Below are 18,547 nucleotides of genomic sequence, written 5' to 3'. Positions count from 1 at the left end.
GTGTTGGCGGACGCTAACACACCCTTCCCTCTCTTGGCTGCTCATGGGGAAGCCCCCCCGTCTGCTCAGCCTTGGTTAGCCTCGGCTCAGGCAGGCGGCGGCCTCCCAGCTAATTCTAGAAGATCGCGGCTGCCTAGCAGGCCACATTCTCTTCTCTCCTCGTTTTCGCTGCCCACAGCTCCACTTCCGGTGACTCCGGAACTGGCTCGCTTACGGCAGGACGGTTATAGCCGAGATAGGACTGCCGTGTGTACGGAACAGAGTCTACTCGGGCTGGAGGAGAGCGGGCGTTCTTCCCTCGAACTGACCTCCTTAGCGGAAACGCTCATCCGGTCTCTCACGAGAGCCATCGCTTCGTCCATCGAACCTTTTAGGTTCCGTGACGATGCCATTGAGGCTGATGCTGCCATGCTCTTGGCGGCCCTCGCGAAGGTCACTGACAGTCAGATGACTCTTGCTGCTCGGCTCTACTCTCAGGTTGTGTTTTGGAGGCGCGAGGCTTTTCTTAACGGCTCACGCCTGACGGATAAGGCCACCATAGACTCTTTGAGAGTCTCTCCCTTCTCAGAGGGTGCGTTGCTGGGATCACGCTCTTTGGATGCCCTCCGGCAGCAAACGGAGGAGGCTCGTGACCATCATGTGGTGCAACTGACGGAACTCGCTCTTAAGCAGCACGGTAACAAACCACGGAGTTCTGCACCAGCTGCAGGCAAGTCCTCGGGGCAGAAGTCGTCTCAGGCAGGTAGGGGTGGTTCACGTTCCCGCCCTTACCAGCGTAAACCTTCCTTTGGGAAGCGGGGGTCTGGGCGCAAGCCCAACCCCCAATGAGACCCCCCCGATCCAGTCACCCCCCCAGCCTCTACCCTTTCGGTAGCAGGCGGCCTCTCCCGGGCCCTTCCAGTGTGGCTGTCTCGGACAAGCAGCCTATGGATCATGGGGGTGATTCGATCGGGGTTCCGCCTTCCTTGGCAGGAAGGCAAGGCCCCTTTGTCCAGAGCGCCGGCCAATTTCCGGTTTCCGGCCAGCCTCGACGCTCGGGAGGCAATTCAGGCGGAAATCCTTCTCTTGCTGCAGAAGCAGGCTATAGAGGAGGTTCTCGACCACTCCTCCTTGGGTTTTTACGGAAGAATCTTCGTTGTTCCCAAGGCTTCCGGGGGGTGGCGGCCAGTCTTAGACCTCTCTCCACTGAACCGCTTTTTGCGCAAAATTCGGTTCACCATGGAAACGCCGGCGACCGTCAGGGAGGCGCTTCGCCCGGGCGACTGGGTGACGTCCGTCGACCTGACGGACGCCTACTTCCACATCCTCATGCACGAGGCGGACCGGAAGTGGTTGCGTTTTCTGTGGGGGGACCGAATCTTCCAGTTTCGAGCCCTTCCCTTCGGGCTGTCACTTGCTCCCTGGGTATTCACCATGGTGGTGCGCCAACTTTGTGCCCTCGTTCGGCAGCACGGGGTTCGGCTCAGGGCATACTTGGACGACTGGCTGATCCTTCATCAGCAGGAAGCGCTCTGCCTTCAGCATACCCAGTTTGTCCTTGCCCAGGCTCAGGATCTCGGCTTCCGAGTCAACCACACCAAGTCCGAGCTGACTCCGTCGCAGACCTTTACTTACCTTGGCATGGCGTTCGATTCACGGGAGTGGACAGTCCGTCCCACTCAACGCCGGGTGGACAAACTGCAGGCTCTTCTGTCTTCCCTGTTAGGGCTTCAGTCAGCTCCAGCCCGGACGCTTGCGTCTGTACAGGGCCAGATGGAGTCCATGTCGTCCCTTATTCCGCTAGGCAGATCCCACAAGCGCCCATTTCAGGCGGCGCTCAGTTCAGTCTGGAATCCGACTTCACAAGGCTGGGACGTTTCAGTCCCGCTCGGGGTCTGGTTTCAGCAGACCACGCTTCAGTGGTTGAACACCCCTTGGCTTCTGCAGGGAGTGCCCATAGCGCTTCCTCCTCCCTCCACGCATCTCTTTTCGGACGCGTCTCAGAAGGGTTGGGGGGCTCACGTGGACACACACACGACGTCCGGTCGGTGGTCACAAGAGCAGCGGCTTTGGCACATCAATCGCCTCGAGCTCGAGGCAGTCTTTCTGGGGCTTCAGCATTTTCTCTCCGCCCTTCAGGGCACCCATGTGTTGATTCATACCGACAACACGACAGTTGCTGCCTACCTCAACAAACAGGGCGGTTCCCGATCTCAACTGTTGTCCAGCCGAGCATGCGAGATCCTTTCTTGGTGCGCTCGCCATCAGATTCTGGTCTCGGCTCGCTACCTGCCCGGCTGCCTGAACGTCCTGGCCGACGCCCTCAGCCGGTCCTCTCAGATCCTCCACACAGAGTGGACCATCGCACATCAGGCGCTCCTCCGCCTTTGGGCGCAGGTAGAGCGACCGATGGTCGACCTCTTTGCCACGAGGTTTTCGCGTCGACTTCCGATCTTTGTCTCCCCGTTTCCGGACCCGGAAGCGTGGAAGATCGACGCGATGACGATCAGCTGGACAGGGCTAGTGGCTTACGCCTTTCCTCCCACTCCACTCATCGGAAGGGTCCTGCGAAAAGCCAACTTAGAGCGGCCTCGTCTTCTTCTCGTGGCACCGCGCTGGCCCAGTCAGCATTGGTTCCCGGACCTCCTGCGGCTCGCCAGCGGCCCGCCAATTCCGCTCAGCCTCCGGCGAGGGGAGCTTCTACAGCCCAGGACGGGCATTCTTCGCGATCGCCCCGAGTTCCTGGATCTTCACGCCTGGCGACTGTTCGGCGATCACTGAAGCGCTCAGGCGCCTCAGATCTTACTTTGGACTTAGTCCAGAAGGCTCACAGGCGTTCCACCTCCTCTGTTTATTCATCGCACTGGCTAGCTTGGACTCGATGGTGTGCAGCTAACAATGTTGTCCCGGTCGCCCCGCGGTCAATGCAGGTCGCAAACCACTTGGCATGGCTCTCCGCTCAGGGACGCGCCGCGTCCACTTTGCGCGTTCGCCGCTCAGCCATCTCGGTTACTCTTAAGCAGCTTGGTCGCTCCATCTCCCTCGGGGGAGTCATCGCGAGTGTGCTAAAGGGCGCGGCCCTCAGTTCTGCAACGGAGAGAACTTCTGTTCCGGCTTGGGACGTTCTGCTAGTACTCGAATTTCTCCGTTCTAGTGCTTTTGAACCTTTACAAGACGCTAGTCTTTCTGACCTTACGCGCAAAACTCTCATGCTCATACTGCTCGCTTCCGCGCGAAGGGGCAGCGAGATCCACGGCCTCTCAGGTTTAGACCGTGATATCACTTTTGAAAGAGACGGCTCGGTTTCACTGCGTTTCCGTCCCGATTTTCTCGCCAAAAATCAAAAACCTGACTAACTTTCACTGATCATTTCCATTCGGCCTCTTCGGGACATTTTAGCCCCCGGCGATCCGGATCTTTCTAACTGTCCGGTACGTGCGCTTAAGGCTTACTTGTTGCGTACCGCTCCGATTCGAGCATCAGCTCAGAAGTTGTTGTTTATTTCGATTAATACAGCCCGAAATAAAGACATTGCAAAAACCACGCTTACCAGATGGTCTTCCACACTTAAAAGGCATGCCTATCAGTGGTGGCAGACACAAGGGGGGGGGCAGTCAGTCCTTCCTCTTCGATCACCTCGGACTCACGAGGCTCGAGCGTGGGCAACTTCCTTAGCTGTCCTCAAGTCTGGTAGGATGTCAGACGTCCTCAAAGCTGCATACTGGACGTCTCAAGATGTCTTCCTCAGCTACTACCTCCGGGACATTGCCAGCACTCACCCGGACGGTACCAACTGCCTCCCAGCCATGGTTGCCGCAGGCCAGATACTTCCAAGAGTTTAATGTGAGTATCCCACCGCCTTTATGTGCAATCTGCCATTTATGTGAGTTGAGGTAAGAATATGTGATTGAATCGAAAATTTCAAAACTAAATTTTCATTTAATTAATATACTTACTCAACTCACATCGTTTATACCCTCCCATCCATCCCCGCTAACATTATATGTGTTACAGGTGTGTGTTTCCGTGGGGGAATGACGGCCGGTAGCAGGACCGCGCATGTGCGGGTTACCGGTAGGGGAGGTGACTCCCGTCCTTGACTACGGATTGTTTTTCTTAGGGAGTTACTTCCCCCCTTACCAGGGTCGAGTACTACTTCAATATCTTAGCAATGAACTGAAGTTAATGCCATTTATGTGAGTTGAGTAAGTATATTAATTAAATGAAAATTTAGTTTTGAAATTTTCGATTATACGTCGTTCTCGCCGAAGCTAGCATGTTTACTTGGCTGAATGCCGCAATGCGAATTAAATTACATATTCTTACTCCGAGTCACATATTAGCATTGACGCAGTTGAGATGCTAGGTAGACTGAAAAAACGCTATCCCGTCTATAGTATAAGGGAAGCAACCCAAGCAAAAAAGTAGCAAGCTTGCTACCCTGGGTTGCCTCCCGTAGCGTGCATCACGCCACAGATCTCGTACCCAATACGAGACACCCTCATTCGACATCTTTCAGCCAGAGAGACAGGTCGTGCTTGATTTCGCTCCTAGGCTGTTGTTTGCTGTCTGCTTGACACCCACCAGCCTCGGCTCCCCGTCTGCTCATAGCTGTTTCTAGCGGTGAGATTGTTCCATTTTGTTGTTGTTTGCTTTGCCATTCTGCTGAGAATTTTCTCGTCCGCGGACTTGTGAATTTTGCTCGGTAGTTTGTTGCTGTGGCCGCCATTTTGGTCGCCATTTTTCGCTTACACGTGGTGTTTTTTGCTGGTTAGTTTGGGTCCGTGCTCGGACTTTTAGCGTCGACCAGTAGCACTATTACCTGCTTGTAACTTGTACTTTGTGCTAGTTTATTCTGCTGAAGTTTTAACGTCCTAGAGACTTGTGTATTTTCAGTAGTTTGTTTTCTCGCGTGACAGCATGTCTGATAGTGAGAAAAAGCGAGCGGCTAAGGCCGAGAGTAAGGGCAAAGGCCCTGGCAAACCTAAGTCCTCGGCTTCTACTTCTTCGGCTAGGAACCCCACGGTTCACGTTTCTGACCCGAAGACTAACTTCGTTTTTTCGGTGCCCATTTCGGCGCCGGAGGAAACTTCGTCTGGCTCGCGGGCGGCGGGCATTACCGCTACCACGTCCGTTTCGAACCCGGCGCCTGTGCCGGAGGCTGGCACTCTTGTGGCTAGCCTTTTGTCCTCTTTGCTTCCAGAAATTGAGATGGCGCGGACGGACCCTGTTTCCAGCTCTGCCTCCCTCCCGGGGGTGTGCGACCCTCGGTCGTTGGCTTCCTGTGTTCCTGTTGTTTCCGGATCACCTGTCCAGCCTGCTGGCTTCGGCGTTGGTGCTGGAGGCGGTGAACAGGGAGGCGTTTCTCTTCTCGGCCGGCGCTCGGTGGCTACCGCTTGCGGGAGTGCACCTGAGCAGGTCCCTTTTGGGATACGGTCGTCACAAGGTATGTGCTCGCAGCAGCCGTCCGCGGCAGCTGCACTTCCAGCTCCGGCCGGAAGTAGTGGTTCACTGGACAGCGGACAGACCATGGTCCCTGCCGGTTTGAGCTACGAATTACGTAAGCAGCCGTCCGCGGCAGCTTCCCTTCCGGCTCCGGCCGGAAGTAGTGGTTCACTGGACAGCGGACAGACCATGGTCCCTGCCGGTTTGAGCTACGAATTACGTAAGCAGCCGTCCGCGGCAGCTTCCCTTCCGGCTCCGGCCGGAAGTAGTGGTTCACTGGACAGCGGACAGACCATGGTCCCTGCCGGTTTGAGCTACGAATTACGTAAGCAGCCGTCCGCGGCAGCTTCGCTTCCGGCTCCGGCCGGAAGTGTTGGTTCACTGGTTTGCGGACAGCCCATGGTCCCTTCCGGTTCGAGCCTTGCCCTGCTACAGCAGCCGTTTCCGGCAGCTGCTCTTCCTGCCTGGGCAGGAAATGTAGGTCAAACGGGTCGTGCACAGTCATCTGTCACTTCCGGTTCCGGCCTAGGGCTTCCGGGTTGTGGCTTGCAGACTCCTCAGCACCAGCTATGGCATAGTTCTGCTGTTGCGTCTGCACTCCCTGCTCCTCCCGGCTTTTCCGGTTCGGTTCCCGCTGCTTCCGTTGTGTCGCCGGTGAATTTCGAATACGGTGGTTCTCCTGGGCATACAGGCTTTTTGCCTCTGTTGGGACAGCAGCAGCCACCCACTTCGGTGGTGGCCGCTAGCTCCTCTCTTCAGCTGCCTTCGGTCGTTGGTGACTCTCATCTTCCTCTTAGTCAGGGGTGCGAGTTTCATCGATGGCCAACAGGATGGGCGTTCGGCTTACGGCCTTCCCTCGCAGCGTCATTTGTCGGGTTCTTTTGGCTATGAGCCGTCCCCTTCAGGTGGCGTTTCGGACTTCGGGTCCGTGTACGAGGAGCAGCTGCCTTCGGCGGCTCTGGCCAGCTTCCGAATTTACGTCAGCAGTCGTTCGCGGCAGCCGCTTCCAGCTCCGGCCGGAAGTAGAGGTTCACTTGCTAGTGCACAGACTACTGTCACGTCTGGCTCGAGCCTTGTCCTATGACAGCGGTCGCCCGCGACAGCTGTTCTTCCGGTTCCGACCGGAAGTGTAGGTTCACTGGTTAGTGCACAGGCTACTGTCACGTCCGGTTCGAGCCTTGCCTTACGTCGGCAGTCGTACGCGACAGCGGCACTTCCGGTTCACGGAAGTAGTGCCTCGTTGGAAGGTGGACAAATTATGATCCCATCCGGCTTGAGCTGCGCTATACGTAAGCAGTCGTCCGCGACAGCTTCTCTTCCGGCTCCGGCTGGAAATGTTAGTTCATCGGGGTGTGGGCAGCCCATGGCCCTTTCCGGTTTGAGCTTTGCCCTTTGCACGGCAGCCATTTCCGGCAGCTTCGCTTCCGGCCTTGGCAGGAGGGTAGGTCAAGCGGGTAGTGCACAGGTTACTGTCACTTCCGGTTCTGGCCTACGGCCTACCTTTGGGTTCCGAGCTTCAGCTCGTAGGTGGCTCAGCACCAGCTTTGGCATAGCGCTGCTGTTGCTGCCGCACTTCCGGCTCCTCCCGGATTTTCCGGTTCAGTTCCCGCTGCTTCCGTTTGGTCGCCGGTGAATTTCGAACAAGGCTTGCCCTATGGGCATACAGGCTTCTTGCCTCTGTTGGGACAGCAGCATCCACACACTCCGGTGGTGGCCGCGAGCTCCTCTCTCCCACTTTCCTTGGTTTTGATTCCTCTCATCCTCCTCTCAGTTAGGGAATGAGCACAATCGATTGCCAACAGGAAGGACTTCGGTCGGCAAAGAGGAAGCAGCTACTTCTGGTTTGAAGAATCGCCCTTAGTAGCTTTTCGCCTTTTTGCCTTTTCGCCGAGCCCCCCTCTTCGACAGGGGGTGGCCTCCGGCGTCGGTTTCGTTGCTGGTTCCTCAGGGTTCAGCTTCGGAGCTGGCATCGGAATGCCTTGCCGCTCCTGCGCAGGCTTCCTCCTTCGTGCCCTTAGCGGACCAGAGGAAGTTGCCTTGGCCAAGGTCGTCTCGTAGCTGCCTGTTGGCCTTTCCCCGTCCGCGTGCACCGTTTTTCGGTCACGCCGGAACTTCTTTCGCTTCTTACGAAGCCGTTGAGGAAGGATTCGGTTCTGCCGTTCTATGGGCAGAATCTCCTATTCTCTGAGGAAGGGGGCTGACAACTTTTGGAACTCAGTTCCATTTCCGAGACTCTCCTGCGGGCGCTTTCTCGCGCTCTGGCAGATTCCTTGGCGCCCTTTCCCCTTAGTAAAGGGCAGGACGCGGAGGAAGTGTCTCACTCCTCTCCACACTTACAAGGGTGAACGAGGCACAAATGAGGCTGTCCTCTCTGCGCTATTTCCATGCGGTCTCGTGCGGAAGGGACTTGTTTCTTGCCCACTCCCGGTTTTCTGAGGAGTCGACAAGGAACATTCTCAGTTCGTCATCCTTGGTGGACGGTCTCTCTCCGGCAGCCTGGCCTCTCATGCCAGAAGCAGGGGATTGAGACCAACAGAGAACAGCGGTTCCCTTCTTTTGAGCTTCAATTTGAAAGCAGCAAAAGCAGGCCGCTCCTAAGCAGGCTATACCTAGCGGACTCAGCCTAAGCGGCCTACGTCCTCAGCTCAGGTGAGATTGTTTCTTTCACAGCCGTCATAGGACGCTGGGTTTTTGAAACAACAGCCGGCCTTAGGGCTTCGGGGTTTTAGCCTCGGCGGGAGCAACAGCCATTTCATCCGTTGGAGGTGGTGGTTGTTGTTTTCCTTGTGCTTGTGGCTTCGGGCTTCGACATTCTTTCTCTTTCCCAGCGTATGGGTGCTGAGAGGTCGATTTCCGTTTAAAGGGGGGTTTCTGCCTTTGGGCTTCCCCGTTTTCTCTTGCCACCAGCTTCTGGACTTGGTCCAGGTTTGTCTTTCGCCGAGTCTGACTTTGTCTTTCTCTAGCGATCAGACGCGTTCTGGTGTTTCGTCCAAACTTAAGGTTCACTTGAGTTGGCCTCGGAAGTAACATTCAGATTTTCCTGAGGGTGCATTGTCTGGGCAACGCATGTTTGAGAAGTCATTCTTGGCTTGTCACTTTTTCTCAGGTTTTTTGGCTACTCCTCCCCTTTGTGGGCAGAGGTCTAGCTAATGTTCCAGTTTTCTCGGTGCTGGCCTCTAGGCCAGCATCTTTTTCGGCGGCCGAAACTTTTGGTTTCTTACTGTGCCTGTGTACTTTGAGTACTTTGGCGCAATGGCCGGCCTACGGGCAGCAAGGCTCTCGGCCTTAGCCTGTGTTATAGTCTCCTGCCTGTCGTGTTGCGACTTTGGCAATTGGTTCTTGTGACTGCGGATTTCGTCTCTTCCTCTTCTCCATCATGCTTGCATGATGTGAGTTGGGACGATTTCTGCCGGGTTGGGCTTCCGGCCTGGTCACCCCTTCTTCACTTGCAACTATGACTATTACTGAGAACTCTGGTCTCGGGAGGCTGACGGCTGGTTCGCTTCACGGTTTTCCGTCTTTCTTACCAGCTTCGTCCTTTCTGTTTCGGGTTTTTTGATTCATTTTCAATTACCTACAAGCAGTCTGCTCTGAGATCACGCTGGCTTTCGTCATTTTGTTTCCGGTCTCCGGTCACATTAGGATTTGGCCACTGCGGGTCCGCATTTGCGGTGCTTAGGCACTACCTTAGGTCGCTTCGTCCCCTTTTTTACCCCTCTCTCTGCTTGCGCAGGGAGGGGCAAGGGACGACTGGTGACCGTCTCCCTTGAGTTTTGCTCATTGAGGTGGACCCTGGTACTTGATACTCAGGCGTCTCTCTCTTTCCGGTTTGGAGTTTGGTCACTCTTCCGGAGCTGACTGTTCTCTCAACGGCCTTTGGGCCTCACTCCATCCCAAAGTTTTCTTACTTTGGCATGTTTGCCTTATGGTCGCCGTGAGGGTCGGTCCTTTTCAGGGCTTAGCCGGCAACCTTACGCACGGATCTTTTCCAGGCCATTAGCATTTCCTTCCATTTAAGGGGGGGGGGGGGGGGGCAGCTTGTCCTTCCCTCTACTTGGTCGGGTTTATCCAAGACTGGGGTCCTTTTCCGGACTGTTTTACGGTTCAGAAAATTGGAAGAAGTGCTGGGCACAGCTTACTGGCTCTCTGAGGTTGTCTTTCGCATCCTTGCCTGAGAGACATCTCGGCTGTCAATCAGGGTGGTTCTCGGTTCGATTCTGTCCTTTGGCAGTGGGCCAGTTCCTGGCAAGGGTTTAGAGTGAGTCAGTGGTTGCTTTCTCACGGGATCCTTCCTGACTTTTGGCAGTGGGCCAGTTTCTCGGCAAGGGTTTTCTTGCCTTCCGCCTTGTCATAGCTTATGCTATCTTTCCCTCGGCTCGGTCTGAGCTCTTTTCCAGGGCCTTGGCCTTTTTTGCCTATGGGGTTTGGATGAGGTCCTGCGCACAGCTTCTGGCGCTAGGATTTTGTCTTATCAGGTTCTGCAGACATTGCTGCCCTCTGTCAGGATGGGTCTCGGCCTGTTCCTTCCTTGGCGGCAGCTGGCTTTTGTCTCTCCAGAACTTTAGAGTGAGTTTGAACTTTTTGATCTTACCCACCACCTTGTTGGAGTTATCTGCTAATATGTGACTCGGAGTAAGAATATGTAATTTAATCGAAAATTTTTAATTAAATTTTCATTTGATTAATATACTTACCCGAGTCACATAGGTAATTCCCTCCCACCTTCCCCGCTTTTAGTTTCTTTGTATTCTAGAAGTCGAATGAGGGTGTCTCGTATTGGGTACGAGATCTGTGGCGTGATGCACGCTACGGGAGGCAACCCAGGGTAGCAAGCTTGCTACTTTTTTGCTTGGGTTGCTTCCCTTATACTATAGACGGGATAGCGTTTTTTCAGTCTACCTAGCATCTCGACTGCGTCAATGCTAATATGTGACTCGGGTAAGTATATTAATCAAATGAAAATTTAATTAAAAATTTTCGATTATACGTCGTTCTCGCCGAAGCTAGCATGTTTACTTGGCTGAATGCCACATGCGAATTATACGTCGTTCTCGCCGAAGCTAGCATGTTTACTTGGCTGAATGCCGCATGCGAATTATATGTCGTTCTCGCCGAAGCTAGCATGTTTACTTGGCTGAATGCCGCATGCGAATTATATGTCGTTCTCGCCGAAGCTAGCATGTTTACTTGGCTGAATGCCGCATGCGAATTATAGGTCGTTCTCGCCGAAGCTAGCATGTTTACTTGGCTGAATGCCGCATGCGAATTATACGTTGTTCTCGCCGAAGCTAGCATGTTTACTTGGCTGAATGCCGCATGCGAATTATACGTCGTTCTCGCCGAAGCTAGCATGTTTACTTGGCTGAATGCCGCATGCGAATTATACGTCGTTCTCGCCGAAGCTAGCATGTTTACTTGGCTGAATGCCGCATGCGAATTATACGTCGTTCTCGCAGAAGCTAGCATGTTTACTTGGCTGAATGCCGCATGCGAATTATATGTCGTTCTCGCCAAAGCTAGCATGTTTACTTGGCTGAATGCCGCATGCGAATTATACGTCGTTCTCGCCGAAGCTAGCATGTTTACTTGGCTGAATTCCGCATGCGAATTATACGTCGTTCTCGCCGAAGCTAGCATGTTTACTTGGCTGAATGCCGCATGCGAATTATATGTCGTTCTCGCCGAAGCTAGCATGTTTACTTGGCTGAATGCCGCATGCGAATTATATGTCGTTCTCGCCGAAGCTAGCATGTTTACTTGGCTGAATGCCGCATGCGAATTATATGTCGTTCTCGCCGAAGCTAGCATGTTTACTTGGCTGAATGCCGCATGCGAATTATATGTCGTTCTCGCCGAAGCTAGCATGTTTACTTGGCTGAATGCCGCATGCGAATTATATGTCGTTCTCGCCGAAGCTAGCATGTTTACTTGGCTGAATGCCGCATGCGAATTATATGTCGTTCTCGCCGAAGCTAGCATGTTTACTTGGCTGAATGCCGCATGCGAATTATATGTCGTTCTCGCCGAAGCTAGCATGTTTACTTGGCTGAATGCCGCATGCGAATTATATGTCGTTCTCGCCGAAGCTAGCATGTTTACTTGGCTGAATGCCGCATGCGAATTCAGGAATTCTTACAGATTTTCCTGTCAAACCGCAAAATTTTGGAAGGAGAAGTACAGCTGAGGTAATTCAAATCGGTTTACGGCAGTCACGCTCTTGGCGTGAGATTGAGCGGTATCGTACATTTACTACAGGAACTCCACCCGGGGGGATTCCCTGATTTGGTTATGATTCTTCAGCAGTATGAATTCAAAATGAGTGATTATGTATATATGATTCTGTGTATGACTTAGAGCCAAAAGGAACACAAGAAGTGGACAGTGGAGGTGCAAAAAAGTTGTTTTTGGACAACAACTTTTTTGTGTTTGCTGAAATAATGGCTTGTATGGTTTTTGAGAAAAGACATTTACCGTTCTAAGATGCAAGGTGTCGGACGTATAATATTACGACAAATTCCAACTGCTTCAAACAATCTGTTTAAAAAAGTTTCTCAAGTACCATCTGTCCAGTTAATTCTGCATACTTTTTTTGTGTGTGCATTGCATTTGGCCAGAGACAGTTCTTCATCATTTTTGGCATTTCAAGGCGAGACTCTATTCAAGAGTCAGAGTGAAAATGACAAGTTTTCCCTTTGCTTCGCTTTTGTCTGACGTCCGACACCCTGATCTTTTGCTTTAGATTAATCATAAAATTTGAAAGCATGCAAGAACTACTGTGCACTACAGTAAAACCTGCATCTAGCGGACCCTTATTTCGGCGGACACCTTTGCATAACGGACAATTCAAGTGAGGACGGATGTATTTTACTCTCAAAAACACCTTAAAAGAGCGAACACCTCAAAGGCGCGGACGCGGACACCCTTTTTTGGTCCCGATTGGGTTCGTTACTTGTCAACAACGGACAAACCCTTGAAGCAGACAGCTTTTAGCAGACGCTGGTCCGCCATCTTGGTTCTGCAAATACAATCTCGCTGGCGATGTGAACGCGCGAGAAGCTTATTTTGTAAGCCAATGACAGCACTTGAAAGAAGTTGATTTTTGTATGGTGCACGCTCATTGGTCGATGCCGTGAACTCACAAACATTTCGGGTTTCTACTTTCTGTACCTGTGATGCATCTTCGTCTCATCCTTCGTCTTCGTCTCATCATGCCAAAACGAAAAATGTTAATGTTGACTTTAGAAGAGAGAGTCGATGTCATAAAGACCGTTCGAAAAGTTACTGATGAGCTGAATTGCGGAAAAACTCAAATTTCCAACATAAAAGCTGATCGAACACAAATTCTCAGTCAGTGGGACTCCGGTGCCAGATCGACGGCAAAATGTGTTAAGAGAAGAAAAACAACCTATGATGAGTTGAACGAAGAACTCTTCGAGTGGTTTTCAACAGCTCGATCAAAGAATCTTCCAGTGAATCATGAATGGCCCATTGCTTCAGATAAGAAACCGATTGCACCTCTCTCTCTCTTTCTCGCTCGTTCTCTCTCGCTCGTTCTCTCTCTCTCTCTCTCTCTCTCTCTCTCTCTCTCTCTCTCTCTCTCTCTCTCTCTCTCTCTCTCTCTCTCCTTTTCTTTGAACAAAAAACAAAAAAACAAAAACTTGAGGGCTTCAAAACTTTGAGTTTTAATAATCACTGTGGCAAAAAAGAATCAGTGACTGTTGGGTTTTTTCCCAAAAAAATGTTGGCGCATTCATATTCATAAGAAAGGACACCTTGCTACAAAGGACAGTGGCAAGGCTCCCCAAGAGCGTCCTTTGCTCGCAGGTTTTACTGTAGCAGTGTAGTGTATATCGATGTCTTTCTCATACATTTGACAAATTTTATTGTATTTTGGGCGGTCTTGAGATGCATCGTCAATGTAAACAAAGATAGTACCCAACATGTCCGCATTCTGAAGGTCAATTTTTCATTCAGGTCAGCTTTTATTTTGTGAATATTTTCAAAACTGCCCTGTGTTTGTACATGAAATTATCAACACTTAACACTTTCGCGACGGGAGGTGACTATATTAGTAATAGCGCTGCAACGCCCACGGACGGGAAGTGACTATTTTAGTATTAGACATACAAGGTACACGACTCGTGATTGCTTCCCGGTTTTTGAAGCTTGCAGTAAATTGAGTTGTTTCCCTTGACACACTTGGCGTGCCCTTCGGCCATATGCAAAATTAGCCTGATTTGTGCGGTTTTTTCGAGAAAAAAAATGAATCGAATGCGAGCCTTGTCACGGGAGGAGATTCTCCGAATGTTGGATCTTGAGGACCCTGTAGATCATGATTCCGACGTGTTGTTCTCGCCTCAAGAAAGCGATAATAGCAGTGATATTGATGAAGAAACAGTCCTGTTGTTGCTGCTAGTAGTAGATCTATGAGTCGGCAAACTACACGTGTTAGGGTGGTACTGCATGAATCTTCGAATGTGTAGTTGCAAGGGGGGCGTGGCAGCACTGATAACAATGGATGGCTGGAGCCTAATCCTTTTGGAAATGTTCATAGGTGTACAGTTGGGACTTTGTTGTGAAAATGTGACTTATATTCAATATGGATTACCTAGACATCATTTGGTGAGTGTCACAGTTTTGTTTCATTTGAGTCAGGATGCTGTGAGTGAATGCGGGATTTGCTTGTTTTTTTCTTTGAACTGTCTTCTTATTTCTGTGTAGAATTTTAACAATATTTCAGCTAATTCATAGGTTTTACACCTTGTTTGGTTATAAAATTATTTATAATACTTTCTGTTAAAAAATAACTTTTAAAAAAGCAGTGGAAAAGAAAACACACACAAAAAAACGTTAAAAAACACAAATTATCCCCCTTTCACCCCCCCTTTGCTAAAACAAATCGCGTGACAAACTTATTAATAGCACGACTGAACTGGGCATCCATTTTTTAATTAGTACACAAAATTTGGTGGTGATTGGACTTAATTCAAGCTTGCTAGACAGATTTCTTTACAGTTACTGATTTTTGGTAAGTTTCTTGGTGGCAAGCTTGGGCAGGCAAGACGTCAACGCCGTGGCAGTGCTAGTCACAATAGTGTTAAGCTGTATATTTAATCATACTTCCACACACTCCCTGCAAAAAGAAAGCAGCATATTTATTTCATTATATATGGCTCTGCAGATGTTACACAATCCAAGTTGACTGTTCGGAGAAAGTATTATGAGTGTTTATGTAGGTGCTGCATTTCATTGCACATAACCTGGAGTAATTAATGCCTTGAATAAAGATAAACATATATAAACTGGATTTTGTAACTTTTCAAACCAATGTGCCATCTAATAAACAAAGGTACTAAATGTACACAACATGACTGTCGATGTTTGGTCATGTTGTCTATATTTAGAGCGCCAACGTCCCTTTGTTTATTAGATCTTGTCATTTATAGCCCACTGCGTCATTTGCTTGAGTCTCATTATGTCATGTGTCTGACTGCAGGTGGTTACACATATTCTGAGGACCGCGTTGTACAGGACGGCAAGCTGATCACAAGCCGCGGGCCGGGCACATGTTTTGAGTTCGCACTGAAGATTGTGGAAAATCTTGTCAGTAAAGAAAAGGCTGAATCCCTGGTGTCCCCCATGTTGGTTAAAATGTAAAGAGCCATACCATGCTTAGTTAAAGGGCTCTTTTTAATATGGCTGTTTGAGTGTGTGAGTGTGAAGCTGAGTTTCGGGTGGAAATTGCTACTGAAATTAAGATCTTGAAGTAATTATAACTCTGTATTATTGCTTTCACAGAGTCTGTTTGTGCGAGCCCTGAAAATGGAGCATCTGCTTTGTATGCAGCATTTGAATACGTTAAGATTGATCAGCCTCATCAAAATACTTGACGTGTGAATGTGTGTGCAAGTTTCACTAAAGCCTGTGTTACATGTACTTGAAAACACTGCATGCAGTGGTGGATGTGTTCAGCTGAATACTTGCCAGTCATATCCAAAGGAAAAAATGATTTCTTTCATTATTTTCGCTCAGCAGGAGACAAGCACTCACTACAGTATTCTTGATATCAAGATTAAAAACATACGACAGCGATCGACCAAAAAAATCGCCTTCGGGTCAATCGCTGTTGTTTGTTTTTAAAAGGGATTGATTCAGTTTATCGATCATGCTTGCATTTGGAAGTGCTTATTGTCACAAAAAGAAATATAAAATTGTGGATATCATGTTGATTGTTTGATCCTGATGAAACTCGTATGGAGTATTTCAACACAATGGTATTTTATTTTATTTATTTATTTTTTTTTTTTTGAAGGGTCAGATATGACAGGATTTTTCAGTTTAAAGGTCTGTTCAGAAATTAACCAATTTTATTACTGCATAATCTCCTTCTGTGGATTTTCTTTGAGTTGTGGCAAAAAATCTGGTTTTTACTTTCACATTAGAATTGCAGAGGCCATGTTTTTATTTTGACAGCTTTAATTGCTTCAGTCCTAAAACTGTGTGAATTGTACGCATATTGTGTACACATTACAGTTAATTTGGATCCTTCTCTACAAGTATGAGAGAAGCATGCCAGCTTTCGGTGCCATATATGATTGCTTCAACAGTTATGTTCGACTGATAATAACAGGGATTGTTGATTTGTTGCATTGTTTCCAGTTTTTTTTTTAATTAGACCTTTAATTTACTGTTTGAATATTTATTTATCACCAAAAAAATCTTTTGTTATGGTGAATAACCTTGTGCATCCATCCTTTTCTTTTTAAGAAGGGCTGTTATCAGCTAACTGCAGAAAGCAAAACAGTCATGTAAGTTGTTGTTAACTTTCATAATGACAATATTTAGCCTTCAAAGTTTTGTATAAGTTTGTGAAACTGAATAGTTTTGTTAGATCTGGCTGTTTGATTATCAGGATCAACCTAAAATTACTGCTTAGTGCAAAAAACCTGAATAGCAGAGGTCATCAAGTAATTTTGCCTTGTTTTGTTTTTAGTCGTTTAGAGTCTTGGTATTGAGGTTGTCGGGCATTATGATTTTACTTGTACAAGCTTCCACGCAATCTCTCCCCCCACCCCCTCTTTTCTGTCATTGCCCTCTAGTTCCATCTTTTATTGTGATTTTGTGCTGTTGTGGAGTTAAGACTGAATTAGTCAAATAAAAAAACTAGTAAACATGTTTTGTATTATTGTTCACTGGTGCATGGGTGTTACTGGGAAAAATCAAAAAACCTGAAAGGCAGGGGTCCAAAATGCTCAAGTTTGAAAGAAAGTTTCTGGACACTGACGAAACCAAATCATAATAAGCAAGATGGCGGCAAATCCAAGGGAGCGAACCGAGAAAGCACGCGAACCGGTGTCAAAAGTCGGATCGGAACCGCTGCTCATTATTTCAACTTAGTGAAACGAAGCTTTTTTTTTTTTTGAAAACCCGGAAAACCGGAATTTCCGGCTTCAGATTTTTTCAAAAACCGGAAATCCGGCAAAAGCCGGAAGAGTAACACCCATGCTGGTGATGGTACAGTGGAACCTTCCTTTTAAGACTACAAAAATCTGAGAAAATGAGGTCTGAAAAAGGAGGTAACGTTACAGACATTATCAACAAAAACTGGGAGAAAGTGAAAGGTCTTAAAAGAGGGGAGGTCTTCAAACATTACACGTTAATTGGATCTGTGATCCAAACATGGCTTTTGGTCAATCGAGATGGAAGTTTATTCCACGAGCCCGTAGAGTGGAATAAACTGCCATCGAGATTGACCAAAAGGCATGTTTGGATCACAGATCCAATTAACATATATATCTCGACATTCACTGGTCTTAGGGTTTTTGTTTTCAAAGAAGAAAGAAACTTGCTTGAACACGGACCACTTCTCCGAGCAAAATCAACAAACCTAATCACTCGCATTCCACCTCAAGGTCTCGGCCAACCAAGACTATGGCATACTTGTAGCAAAGCCGCCGAATGGTACCGTAAACCAAGAATAGTGACGTAAGAGAATAGAATGTCGTCTTTTGATTTGGAACGTGACGTGTTTCATAACTTCTTCTGGACAACTCGGATGGTCTTTTCTGCGTAGTGGTTGGCACGAGATTCTTTTTCTTCTTCGACAGTTCATCCTCCGATACTGCAGCAAAACGTTTCATCTTTTTTTCACTTTCGAGTATGCGGACGACTGAACTTGACCGCTAAAAAGTAGTCCTTTCGGAATCATTACGCCGAGTCTGAACATGAGGCCTGAACATTGTTTTTAGGCAGGATCTAGGTGAAAGCGAGGCTGTTCTTATCACGTATACATGAGTCAAGAGAGAGAGAAATACATGTCAAGACATAGGGTCTTAAAAGTGGGGGCTCCACTGGGGTGGTGTTCAATGATTTATTTCTTTTTTTGTCCATTTTTTTCCCCATTACCCTTGGTATGCTTAAACTATTGACTGCAGAGAAACAAGAAGCATCTGTAGTACACAGTCGATTTCCAAAGGAAAATAGTTGTTGAGTTGATAACCTGTAGCAGAGGTACATGTGAAGACTGAAAGTGAAACCCCTAGTGCACCAGTTGTGCAAGGTTTGTTACTCTGTGTATATATCTATATATATATACGACTTGTGTCTGTCTGTCTGTCTGTGTGTGTGTGTGTGTGTGTGTGTGTTCGCTATGGCCTATGCCAAGCCAAAGTTCTCGATGGATCTGCTTCAAATTTGGTGGGCATATTCAGGTAGACCCCGGACACAACCTGGTCGATGAGAATTTTCAACACGTGCTCTCAGCGCGCAGCGCTGAACCGATTTTGGTTTTTCTGTTCATTTTCCCAGATCCATTCCCACTAACTCTTCCTTATCTTCTCCAGTGTTTTGCGTTTATCTCCCTTCCTTCGTGTGGCGTCAATCCATATTCCCGTTACTACGTTACTATTTTTAGAATGTCACTGCACTGTCCAGAACGCTTTCCTTGCACCCGTAAGTTGTCCTCACTGTAAAAGTGCAAAGGTCGAATCAATTTATAACCACGCGAAAAATACACTGTCATCTATCTCTATATATTTATAGATATAGATATACATATATATACGGCTTCTCTGTGTGTGTGTGTGTGTGTGTGTGTGTGTGTGTGTGTGTGGAGGCAACACCT

The 18,547-nt window shown here is 48.8% G+C and overlaps 1 protein-coding gene across 1 annotated transcript in view; it reads left to right on the top strand.

Annotated features, from left to right (window-relative positions):
* LOC138979027 (Parkinson disease protein 7 homolog) overlaps nt 1-16,599 on the top strand; it is a 43,752-nt gene extending 27,153 nt beyond the window's left edge. Inside the window, exon 5 of the mRNA XM_070351843.1 lies at nt 14,921-16,599. Coding sequence (XP_070207944.1) covers nt 14,921-15,081 — 161 coding nt within the window. The 3' untranslated portion in view covers nt 15,082-16,599. The remainder of the gene's footprint in view (nt 1-14,920) is intronic.
* Nucleotides 16,600-18,547: the final 1,948 nt, after the last annotated feature.

This window comes from Littorina saxatilis, linkage group LG10, assembly GCF_037325665.1.
Source record: "Littorina saxatilis isolate snail1 linkage group LG10, US_GU_Lsax_2.0, whole genome shotgun sequence".
Taxonomy (NCBI): Eukaryota; Metazoa; Mollusca; class Gastropoda; order Littorinimorpha; family Littorinidae; genus Littorina; species Littorina saxatilis.
The sequence above is the reverse complement of the archived record's forward strand: the minus strand, read 5'-3'. Positions and strand labels throughout refer to the sequence as shown.